The sequence below is a fragment of the Argiope bruennichi genome, chromosome 1 (genome assembly GCF_947563725.1).
Source record: "Argiope bruennichi chromosome 1, qqArgBrue1.1, whole genome shotgun sequence".
Classification (NCBI taxonomy): Eukaryota; Metazoa; Arthropoda; class Arachnida; order Araneae; family Araneidae; genus Argiope; species Argiope bruennichi.
In genome coordinates this window covers 39,147,254-39,160,734 of record NC_079151.1, presented here as the reverse complement: position 1 = coordinate 39,160,734, position 13,481 = coordinate 39,147,254, and the positions used below count along the sequence as shown (strand labels likewise).

The 13,481-nt window shown below is 28.8% G+C and overlaps 1 protein-coding gene across 7 annotated transcripts in view; it reads left to right on the top strand.

Annotated features, from left to right (window-relative positions):
• Positions 1-13,481, top strand: part of LOC129985561 (zinc finger E-box-binding homeobox 1-like) — a 558,704-nt gene that overhangs the window by 419,086 nt on the left and 126,137 nt on the right. Inside the window, exon 1 of one of the 7 annotated variants that reach the window (XM_056095372.1) lies at positions 9,098-10,097. The exons of the other annotated variants lie outside the window; for them this stretch is intronic. Coding sequence (XP_055951347.1) covers positions 10,004-10,097 — 94 coding nt within the window. The 5' untranslated portion in view covers positions 9,098-10,003. Of the gene's footprint in view, positions 1-9,097; positions 10,098-13,481 lie in introns of those variants that run through there. 7 annotated transcript variants of the gene reach the window in all.

Below are 13,481 nucleotides of genomic sequence, written 5' to 3'. Positions count from 1 at the left end.
ATTATTTCTTGATATTTCTAAGGGGGGGGGGAGTGAAAGCTACGCCAAAATTTATACAAATGTTTTATATATAAACAAAATCTTGGTTTAAAGTTTCAAACCTTAAATGTGAAGGTATATATTTTCATTTGAAAAAACAAAGTTATAAAAAAAAATGAATTCTCTACTTCATTGGAGAAGTTTTAGAAATCCTGGTGTAAATTATCTACTAATATGAGTAATAAATTAAAAAGCTTGTGTTACATAGGATAGAGTAGTTTTTGTAGGACGATTTTTATTAATTTGCAATTAATCATCAGTCCAAAAAAACTTTCACGATTGTTTAGAATTTTTTCTCAAAAATAAGTTATTGCTTGAACAGGGAAAAAAAAAAAGATGAAACAATACCAGCAATTCGAATAAAGAGCATTGTCTATATGGTTTTTGTTCTAAACAGTCGTTTAGCCTCGAATCTCGCATTTATTTTTGTTCGAAAGCCCTCAAAAAGCCTTTTCCTCATGATTTTTTTAAAAAAAATTTCTTCGATTTTTTTTTTTTTAATACGCCAAAACAAATTCACGTTTTGCGAATTGCAAAAGAAATTAAGAAACGCTTCAGTCCCTCAATGACCGCTGTTATCTCTAAAAAGGAGAAATCCCATCTTAACAATAATAATGAGCCCAAAAATTAATTCAAAAATAACAGTCAAGACGAAGTGGAAGGAAAAGAACGAGCCAGAAAAAAATGAATCTTCTTAATCGTTTTGCAAGATGTTTTCCTAATCGTACAATGACTACTGATGTATCTACCTCATCTTTTTTTGTGCACATCTTTCACTTTTTTCCCCTATCTCCTTTATCATGCTATGAACAAAAAGTTGCAAGCGTTCCCCAGTTAATTGTATTATCCTAATTTCTTTCCCTCTAATTAAATAACGCGTAATTAAGGAAAAAGCCTCCCCCCACTCATAATGGAATATCAAAAACCATTAGCGCGACCGCTAATTTCATTGTTACCGGGATTAATTCCAAAACAATAGATGATTATTATTGTTATTTCATTCATCCTCTCACCTTTTGGAAGCCGTGTGAGGCGCAGAAAAAATTGCAATGAAAAATTAAAATCCGAACGCCAGTTATCCAAAAAGTATCCAACTTTGGGGTGATAAATTGGGATTCAAATGTTACCTTGCTTTTGTTTTCATCACATGTTGGACAAATGTTTTTCTTCTTGTTTCCAATATTTAAATATTTTAAAATAAATCATTCTTATTTAAAATATACTGTTGCTAAAACTTTTGGCGTTAATAATAAAATACCGTATAACAACAAAATGGTGCACCCAAATTTGAATTTTCAAATGGTGGATGAAAAGATAATTTAATGGTCGTTGGAAGTTAAAAAAAAAAAAAAAATCTTCGATGTTTTTCAGAAAGGAAATTTACAGTTATACGCCATCTTGTGTGTTAAAAGATGCAGCAGTTGACTCGAATTTTTTTTATTAAATCGTTTAAATAAATACAAATTTTTTCGAATAAATAAAAATGATAAATAAATACTATATACATACTATATACTACTATATAATACTATATAACTATAACTAAATATTAAACTCGAATATAACTATAACTAAATACTATATAACTCGAATAAATACCAAATAGTAACTGAAATGTAACTCGAATAAATACCAAATAGTAACTGAAATGTAACTCGAATAAATACCAAATAGTAACTGAAATGTAACTCGAATAAATACCAAATAATAACTGAAATGTTACTCGAATAAATACCAAATAATAACTGAAATGTTACTCGAATAAATACCAAATAATAACTGAAATGTTACTCGAATAAATACCAAATAATAACTGAAATGTTACTCGAATAAATGCAAGATAATAAATACGATTAAAATAAGTACAAAATAATAAATACAATATAATTCGAATAAATACAAAATTTGTTTGCAATTTATAAACCTACCTTGCAACTTTATCGAAAACCTATCTTGTATGTTAAAAGATGTGTGTTGGCTGGATATAAAAAATTATTTCAAAGCCTGTGAATAAATACACAATTTTTTATTAAAAATTTATTTGCCACTTATAAATTACCTTTCCTTTATCGGAAACCTGACTGACTTGATAGTAAAAATATCATTATTTTTACCTTGTTAATATGTTTATATACGAATGTCTTCAATATATTAAATCAGCAATTATAACAATCCTTCAGTATGATATTTTGATAGACTTTATTTAAAAATTAAAATTTCATAGAGGATAAAACTGTAAAGTTTTTTTCTCAGTAAACTGCTTTATAATTATAGCATGCATAGAGCTTTAAGTAATAATAGCGATAATAATAACTATAATAATAATGATTTCCCGTTATTTTGGTTTATTGTGTTATAATAATTTATAACTAGATTACGAATTTAAAATGGAGCTAATAATATGAATGTATGAAAATTTCAAGAATACTCCCAATGTAATCATAGGCTTTATACATGTTATTTTTGTGATTATTTCTTAATTTAATTTGTAATTCACTTTTAAATTAGCTTTATCATAGTTTTATTGTTTCGTTTTTGGAAAAATTACGATTACATAAAATAATATTTGAAAGTAAATTCAGGAATGATGTGAGCGGTTGATTTGCGTGGTACCTTTTCGTATATCAGATTCCAATTATTATCACAACTTTTTTTACTCCCTTTTCATCCTTTTTTCCTTTCTCATTCGCATTTATTACTGTTATCCCTTGTTAGGGAAGGTGGAAAAATCGAATCTATGAAGGGCCGAGGTGTAAATGTGGTGTGGGAGGCTGTTCATTGAAAAGTTGAATCATTAGCTGCATTTGCTAATCTATTGTTGAGTGTACACTTTTTTTTTTTTTTTCCTTTTCCTTTTTATCATTGGAAAAAGAAAGATGGAAAAAGTGAAAGGTAGGTCTCATCCAATGAGAAGCGTTTATGTATTAGAAAAAAATCACTATTATGGATATACGATCTACTTTATTTTCTATACTTAATGATTAAGCAGATTTTAAAAAAAAAAATCTTTTAGTATTTCTTAAGCTTTATTTTTTTTTTAATCTAGAAATGAAAACAATTTTTTTAATTTTTAAAAATGAAAACGTATATTTTAGAGAAAGCTTAATAAAAAGAATTAGTAACATTTGCCTGAGTGTGTTTGACTTTCTAATACTCAGGAGATTTTATATTTGTAATTGCTGTTTTAAAACTAAGAACAGAAGTTAATTTAAAAAGATTCTCCTCATGAAGATTAAACGATTAAACAGTTATTGAAACAAATAATAAATGTTTGTTTAATACTACGTCTTTTTTTTTTTTTTTTCTTCAGTTTCAGTTATAAACTTTAGATATTTTTTTCCTTCAGTATAAGATTTTGTAATTTATTATTTTTTTCTATTAATTTTTGAATACTTATTTGAGAATCTTTTATAGACTTTTTTTTTGTTTTCTGTATAAATTATTAATTAGTTTTCATTGAAATTTTTTTATTATAGAATTAATTTTGTGCTTTGCATTTTTCTCAGAACTACGATATAAACCACAATTTTCACATTTCGTTTTTTTTTTTTTCCTTATTATATTCTTATTTACATCATTATGTTCACTTTGTTATTATAATAATTATAAAAAACAAACATCCGAATATATGATAAGAACGAATAAACGCGGATATCACACAATCATAAATAATAACAAATGCTTCTAAATAGCTATTAAAGTATGTCATTGATCTGTTTAAGTTAAAAATGTATTGAAATCTGAGCCTATGTATGAATTATTTAATATTAAGAGGTTAAAGAGAGGTCATTTAATGCCTAAATACGTCGCTGCTTCTTGTCAAGGAATTATAATCGCTTTTGTTTTTCTCTCATCCAGTTTATTATTCTGGCAAGAATTTTGTAACTCTGCGAATACATTCTTTTCATTTATATATTCTACCAACAGAATTGTGGAAATAAAGTTGCATAAGCAGTTATTAAAGTACGTCATTAACCTTTTTAATTAAATTAAAAAATTTATTGAAATCTCAGCTTAAATATGTTAACATTTAGAAGTTAAAAAGAGGTGTCTTAATGCCTAAATACGCACAGCTTCCTGTCAAAAATTCTTGTTTTCGTTTTTCTGTCATTCAATTTATTATTCTGGTAAGGGTTTTATAACTCCGCGAATATATTTTTTTCATTTATATTTTCTACCAGAAGAATTGTGAAACGAGATGGCATTTAAAATCTTCAAAAATATACATTCAAAACTGTTTTTTTTTCTTTCTTTCTAATTACTTGGATTTGTGATCTCATTAACATTTGCATCCTACCATAAAAAAAAAGAATAGAAAGAAATACTTTTCGCAGGTTAACATTCCTCGCCTTCTGTTTTAGGAACGAAGAATTATGCATACGGTTTTTCTTTTCTATCTTAACCCCTGTTTTTTCCTTCTCTCCAGTTGGTTTTATGCAAGCGAGTTCGCGCGTATATTTGTCTGAATGCGGTTTCATGTCTCATAAAGGGATAAACTTTTATGTCTCGGAAAAAGTTTGCGATCACAAAAATGTTTTTTCGGTCACACCTGGCTGTTTGTTTTCCCTGTGGAGAGCAAATACATGTTCACTTTTTCAGACGCTGCGTGAAAGACGGGAAAAGGGGGTGGGTGGACAGCGTGGAAAGGAAATAAATATTGCAGAAATATAAATAAAAAAAATTCGAAATGGAATGAAGAAAAAATAAATGAAAAAGGCAACTCTGCAAAGCTCTTAGAAAAATTCGGTTAAGATAAAGGAGATAAGAAATAAAGTTTTTTTGCTTCATGTGGAAGTTTCAGTTGGCGCGGTAGAAATGGTTTTCGTGTATATTGTTATCTCTTTCCAGAGTTAACGATTGCGAACAAGCTGCGTTTTTGAGAATCATTATTCAGATATGGCGCGTTGTGTGGGTTAATTTAACACATATATCATTAATGTTAAAGCTGATAAATAAGATCCTTTTAATATTTTAGAATGTTGAACGTATTCTGCAGTCTAGTAGTAAACAATTTTTGGCAGGTTTAAAAAATAACCTAAAAACAAGTTACACGCGTTTTTAACCCCCCCCCCCTTTACCCCCTCTTAAACTTGAGCTGTAAGAACAAAACATGTTAATATACTATCTCGAAAAAAATTCAGCATTATGGTATGGATGTCAATCTTCCAAAATTTTAGGATTTTTTTTTCTCCGGATATTTTGTATTAATAATATATTTTGTCAGCTATGCTTTATGGTTTCAACCGTTAACAAGCTTTATACCGAGGTTGACAAGTTTACAAAACGAGCGTGGGAGCAAATGTGTATTATATATATTGTGGTCCATCTGATGAGTGATTAATGTTTTGACCACCTTCTTTTACTTTTTGTTTTACAATTCGTTGTTATAGATTTGTGATTTATCTAGACAAAATATCTCGGATAGCTCACTTTTGTGTCGCTTGTATTTTACATTTTTCCTCCTTTTTTTTATTCATATGTTTAGGCATTTTTTTTTTTTTTTTTTTTTTTTACTTCGGTTCACTTTTTGTTTGCATATTATTTTGCATGTGTTTAGATAATATAATAAAACAGTTCATATGATGGCATTTATTATAACAAACTGATTTTTATTTTTCAGTTGAAATGTTTAGTGTAGCGAGAATTTAATAAATTAGAAATGAAATCAGTGTACATTAAAAAAAATTTATCGTTTTCATTCTTACTTTAATTTACCATTCTGACAATAAAAAATAAATAAATAAAAACATGTCAAATGGCTAAAGTTGTCGGGTAAGTACCAAAATAAGCTAATAATCTATAAACAATAAGTTATAATTTATAGACATCATTTCATGTTGTAATAACGTACTTAATATATACTTATTCACAAACCTTATAAAATATTTAAAATTTAACTACTCGTTTAATAAAATGCAATCGGTACACATTTCGATAAAAATAGTATAAATCATAACTGTTATTTAAATAATATTATAAAAGTCATATTTACAATATATGATTTTAGTAATAAACATTATAAATTAAAAAATGGATCGTAAAATTTCAAGATAGTCTATCGTTGGGTATAACTTTTGGATGGACTTAGCTTTGTTTTAGTATAAAATTATTGATATTCATATTGCGACTATTTTTATGGAAGTGAACATATCGTTTCAGCTTTTATTTTAGAAGCCAAAAGGATGTTTGGCAGTTGTATGCCACTCTTTCCTCCCTTCTCTAATCTGTGTCTCCAATCTGGTTGGTTTGTATCCACCCACATGTAGGAAATCTCTTCGATCCCCATATCTCTCTTCTGTCCTGCAATTTTCTGAGAAAGGTCTATGAACTTCTTTTAAGGATCGATGGTACTTCAAAAGCTGTATTGTTGTTAAGGCTACAGTTTTTTTTTTTTTTTTTTGAGACCTAGAAGAGAAAAGCAGGAGGAATTCAAAACTTCTAACTAAATTTTGTTGAAAATTTGAATAATAAATTAGAATGAAGTCACAATCGACGGTGAACATAAATAACGATCACTGTTATCGCAGTTTATGACCAATGAACCATCATTTTATAAATTTTGAATTGATCATTTCTGACTACGTCTACACAGAATTATAAATTGATTCTTCAATTCTTTGTTCAGCGGATTACTTATGATGTAGTAATTAATTTTGTAAGAATTATTATTATTATTATTCTGTGTGCTTCAAAAATAACCTATACGGATTGTATATATATTTTGGAGTGGGCTCTTTTGTGCAGCTACCTAAAGTTCATTCGGAAACTAATTCTGTGCTACTTTTAAGGTCATTAACTATAAATTAGATTCATATAGTATTGTTTGTTTTGAAATGCTTAGTTCATTTCGATTTATTTGCGAATTAACATTATAGATTATTATAGTAACGTGACAGTATGAAATGAACATAATTTATTTGAATAGCACTATTAATCATTTTTTAATGATTTTTTTTTATTTTGATGTTTGTAAAATTGTATTACAGGCATGAAATTATTACTTAGATATTAATAATTTACTTTCCCAGGTTGCATGTTGTGTTTGTAATGTGTTTCGCATTTCATTATTGTTTTAAGAGATATTTCATGAATATTGCATGGTTGTTTTAAAGAACCTTCGAAAAAAAAAAAAGTTAAATCAATGAATCACTTTTATCTTGCTATTTGTTTAACAGAAAGAGGAAAACTGTCATTTTAAAATGTTTTGGAGTTTTTTTTTTTTTTCCCCCTTTTCTAAATTGAAACCTGCGATTGTATGACCAAAGTCTTTGCAGACTTTTTTCTCATCTAATTTAATGACTTCAGAGCAGTTTTAAAATGGCTGCAACTGTTCTTAACTTTATTAACTGCCTGTCGATAACGACGAATATGCATCGCTATTATCAGGTGTTTTTTTTTTATCGCCCTGTCAGCATTAAAACAACCATATATGTAAAATATTTTTTTCTGCAAAAAGTTGAAACGATGAGCTTTTTAAGTAGAGTCTTATATTATCTTTATAAAGTTAGGAAAAATGCTCTATTTTTTGAAGCGTTATTTTTAAAAAAATTAAATTCAAGATCAGACAGCGGAATATTTTGGGGGAAAAAAAGTAATTATAAAAGGAGTGAAAAAGCATTTAGAGGTTATATAGCTTCTAAAGCGAATTATCCGAACTCGAGCTTAGGTAATATTTTGTTTTCCACTTTATAGATTGAAAAGTATAGGAAAAAAAGGCTACCAATTTAATATTTTAAAATAAAATTGAATTCAAATGATAAGGAAATAATTAACTGTAAGACTATGATTAAATTGAAGCTATTATATATATAGAAATCATAAGTATTAATGTGCAGACTCAAATGCTGTATTTTAAGTATTCATGTATTAGCTTGTTCATTTACAGCTGTCTATAATTGTTTTATATTTCAAAATTTTTTAACACTATATTAACACATTGAATATTACGTGATTCACATCTGCTATTTGATGATTCACATCTGTGATTCACATCTACTATTTGATTAGTTTACACTATCTAATTAGATGGCATTTTCTCTGATACTTTTATGAGATAGCAAAGTTGTCATCTAATTAGATGAATGATCCAAATAACAAATTATTACATCGAATTCACTAATTAATTAATTTGTATATTTAACATCAGTTTTAATGCATTGTTTTCTTAATATTTAAACTTGTTTCTTCGCAGATGTTATCATTAATTGATTTGTATTATTTAATATTATGATAAAAAGAAAATAATTTCGCACGGTCTTTGTCTGTGAGAGAATTTAGCAAATTAAAGCTATATTTTCATTTTAAATTATTTGCTTATACCTATCAAAATGTATTGAACAATACAAATACGTCATGGGAAACATTTCGAGCGAAAAATGGTTGTCTTCAAGCATCTCTTCCTGTCGTGCGTTCGTACATCTAAATCATCTCTATGTTTGACAACCTTTCGCCACGCTTGACTCTTCATCCTCTATGAATAGCAATTCTCCCCAAGCAGTGGCTGTTAAGCTTGTTGTAAATATCCACTTTTACGTAACCTTCCCCCCCCCCACTCCACGCGGTCATTCCCACCCAAATTAACCGCCCGACATACGAGCGGCTATAAAACTTTTAAGCATCCGGGGACGTCTAATAGCGTGACAGTTGGCCCACAACAAATTCGACGGGGGACTCATCCGCTTCCTACAAATCAAGATCTTTCATAAAAGCTGCTATCTCCGACATCTCTCGGCGAAATCCATCTGGCGAATACAATTGCGCCATTCGGACAGTGCCTCCCTGAACTGTCCTCTTCGGACTTCATTTGCATGACACTGAAGAGTCGACTCGTAAAAACCATCCTCCGATCTATTGCCGATTTCACTACCTCCTGGCTGACTCAACGTTTTCCTCGACCACGAGGTATCGTATCGTGATCTGCGCGTGCGTCGTGGATGCGAGGAGGAAGAGAGGAGCGAGAGCACCACCCCCGCTCTCCGCTCACCATCCCCATCTCTTCGCGTAGCAGCTCACTTATAACGCGACGGTATCGCAGGTGTCATTTCAGCGCTAAGTTTAAGCGGGGAAAGTAACCCCTGACGCTGTTCGCGCCGGTGACCGACTGAAGACGTCAAGCCCTGCCGCACTCGTGCGGACTCACGGCGGCATCGCTTACTCTACCTTCGCCGGTGTGTGTGATTGACTGTTTTGACACGTTTTGGTGCTGTTATTCCCCTTCTTTGATTGACTCAGTATCTCTTGTTTGTCTGAAAGACTTCAGCGTGTTGTTTTCTTCGTGATTTCAGCATTAATATTACTTAAATTTATTTATAGAGTAGATAGGAACTTAGATTTTTTTTAATGCAAGACAACGAATGAAGATGTTCCGGTACGTTTGATTGGAGACTTTCAATTTGATAAGTTAGTCAATTGCATATTGACATTAATGAACATATGTGATAGTTGCTGAAGAAATAAACTGACTCTTCCATCCACCAACTGAATATCGTTGACTTAGAGAAATGGACATGAAAAGCAAGATCTGAATTTGACTGACAGTTTTATCAACTTGAATATCATCAATTTGTAAAAGTCGATATCTTCAAAATATATCATTATTGTCAAACAACGAAAATAACCTGTCATAATCAGTGATGAACGCATTCACTCGTTCAGCCATTTGTATATCATTCACCAACAACGAAAATGACGTATCATAGTTAATTACTTAATGTTCGGTTCAGAATCGAATCTTTCTATCAATCTAGTCAAAAGCGATCAAAGAAACTAAGATCCTGTTATCCTTTAGAAAATGCTCTCTTTTTTTAGTCTTCAAAATGACTGATTGAATCTTCATTGCAATACGGAATCATTTGAATTCCAACTTAGAATGTGAACTTTAAACCATCAAAAAGCAACGATTCCAACCCAGAAATATCTAAACATTCCATTGACTGTGACAACTGACCAAACAACCACCTGAAGCATGTTCTACAATACGATGTGGGGCAATTGTGGCGCTTTTGGCAGGCCTTTGGGGCCCGACGTGATGTGGTCTGCATACAATAAGCTGTTTGCAGGTAATTTTTTAAAATTATTTTTTCAAATACACAATGCTTAAATTGGTTCCAAAGAGGAAAAATCTTTAATATAGGAAGTGACAATCAATATCATTCTAAAAATAAATATAATACTAAATCAAATTTTATGCTGATTTAATATAAGATATATTATTCTCAGCTAATAGTAGAGATGGTATTTATAATTTGCACAATCTATTTGAAAAATGTAATTGTTTTCTTCACATTTCAAATTCAACTGTAGCAGTTCAGTTGCGAGTATTAATTGTATCAGTTATTATTTGCAATAAAATATTTAATATCATTTGGGGATTTACATATTATTAAATTTCCATTTTGCCTTTGTAGCATTAAATGTTTAAGACACGAAAATGAAGGATGACTTTTACAGTTTTGATTTAAAAGTAATAATTGAATTTTTTTTGGGAAAAAAGTAACTATTGTAACGAACATTTTAGGAAGAATGAAAAACAATAAAACATAATAATCAGGGGGGAAAAAACACCTTTTTTGACATATTAAATCGAATGTGTTTTAGATCTCTGTATTTGTAATGAAATAACAGTATTATAATATAACAGTATTATAATGAAATAACAATATTTATTCACGTAATTTATTTATCAATAATTTACATTCTTTTATTATTGCCATTTTTATATTAACTGTAACTTTTGTTTGGCATAATTTTATTTAACATGTGTATAAACATTATTCTCAACTTATTACAGTCCAAATAAAGAACGAATATAGTTAAGATTCCGGTAGGAAAGAAAAGTAAAGGGAAATTCTTTAAATAATTAATATTAATAAATAAATTTTCTGAAACATTCTTTCTCATTACATTAAGAGATGTTTAAAAAAGTATTAATAACTGAAACACGACGGATCGAATTAATTTGTTTATGAAAATACTTAGAATATCAATTTTATTCTAATTCACGTTCTTTATTCTTATTTCTCTTAAATGCCAGTATTCGCCTGTTGAGAAATTCTTCATTCATATGAATGTCTCTTATTTTATCAACCTTTACAAACGCATATGTATATTTGTTTTATAAGAGTTGAAAAAAATCATGTTTTCGCATCTCTTCTTCAACAAGAAACTTTGTGATAGATTCTGATTAAAAATTCGTACCTTTTCCTCGTCTGAACAAATAATTATGTTCAATTTTGATGTCTTAAAATTTCTGATTAGCTATTAGTACTAACAAATAAAAGGAAGACATTTTTATATTAAAAGGGATTATTTGTTGTTCTATTAAATAAACTACCACAATAATGTATAAATTATTTTGAAAGAAAAACAAAATTGTAATTTTTTTTACTGCATTTACACTGTCTGGAATGGATTAGTATTCATATGAACTGTTTTATTCATATATTTCTTTCCTGCTTTTTATCAAAACCAAACAAAACAAAAACTATGAACAGAATTTTTGAAAAATTCTGGAATAAGAATTACGGAAAATTACTAGATTATAAAGTTTGTCACTAGATGGCGTTAGTATCTTGTAATAGAAACTTTTTCTTGGATTGCAACTTTTGTCTAAAAATTGCACCCAGTTATGAACTAGAGTGTAAATATGTTTTTCGAGAATTTCGCATGTATTTCACGAAATCTTCCTTGTTAAAATGCTGAGTTAGAAAAGTTTGAAGAAGCTAATTTTTTAAAAAAAGATAAAATATTTTAAATAAAAGAATATTTTTGAATAACCAAAAGAATAAAAAGAGTAGAATATTTCTTCTTTTCTATTAATCTACAACAAGTATAATAATTTTTGTTTTGTTTTCATTCATGAAATAAATGACAATTTTTCTTGTATAAAAATTAATAAACTTTTTAAATGCAGTTTGTATCTTATATGCTCGAAATTGAATTCTCTGCTAAATTTACTCCATTGAGAGGATGGTTTCATTATTTTTCTTTCTTTCTTTTAATTCATCACATGTCTTTTTGCGATCTAACCAAATCATACAAAAAGAGTTGTTTAAAAAGAGAAAAAAAAAAATGTGCCAAACTTAATAATGCATGCCATCAATCAGTAAGCCAAAAGGAAAATACTAGTCTTCTAAATGGAATTATTTTTTATTTAAATTATACTTTAATTCAGGAATGATAACGCTTGTAAGCTTACCTATATCTTTCTAGAAGAAAGGAAAGCGATTTCTTCTTCGTAATTATTAGTTTAGTTGAGTTTTTAGAATTCTCCAAATGATTTTTCTCCCTCCCATACTGAAAGAAGCTTTTGAGCTGTAATTTTCTTTTCGCTCCAGGTTAAACACTATCATTAAAGTATTTAAACACGATCGTATTTGACTATGTTTCTCTTAAATTACAATTTTTTCTTTGTTTGCGAAGAAAGTATGGTTTCCCTTCTCTTTTAAAAATCTTGGAAAAAATTTGTATTGAATTCACAATATTTTTATATATATATATATATATATATAAGTAACCAATCTAAAGTAAGAAAAAGTTTGAAAACGAAACTAAAATGAAAACGAAACAAAACAGTTTCGAAATCGCAACTAAAATTTATTACCTATTTAAACTAAAACCAAAAAGGAACTTCATAGTATTTAGAGAGCGCAATTGCAGCTACTTCTAAAACACAGATGAATTTATACAAAAGTATTAGAATCAAGTTAATAGGAAAAACAAAAATCAAATAAAAATTAAACCAAAAAAATTATTAAAAAATATTAAAAAAGAATCCGGCCTGAAGACTTTTTCAAGGGTCACCCTCAGGCAGGGATTCAAATAAAGGGATTTTTTCTGTGAGGACATACAGACATTAAGTCTAATAATGATTCCTCGTGACCCGAAAATCCCCCGAAATTATGCTCAAGAGATATACCATTTTAACAGAAAGGAAATACAAAATAACAAATTAGAAAAAAACCACAAAGTAAAAATACAATGAAAACAATAACAATAAAAACAAAATTAAAATTAAAATTAAAAACGAAAAGTCCAGAACATACCTTCCAACAGTGAATGAAACTTTAAACAATCGATTGTGATTTCCTGTTTTTGAAAGTTAACGGAAAATTATGTAAACAGAGGTAGGCACCCAGCGCCATCTATTGAGTGATCCAATATGCAAGTAAATTTCTATTTTTATTTAAGCCAAAAGATTAATCCCAAACCATACCTTGTTTAATTAAAAAATTGACATTACAGTAATTTCTAGGAAAATCATTTTTAATTAAATTTTTAAGGAGGATATTTGATGCTTCAATATAAGAATTTTTATTATTGCAAACCCTTTTGATCCTGTTAACTTGTGAGAAAATTAGATTTTTGAAAATTTTAGAGTTTAGATTGGAATGGTAGTTACATAGTTTTGTTATTTTAAAGTTGAAATCATCCCTTTTATCGTA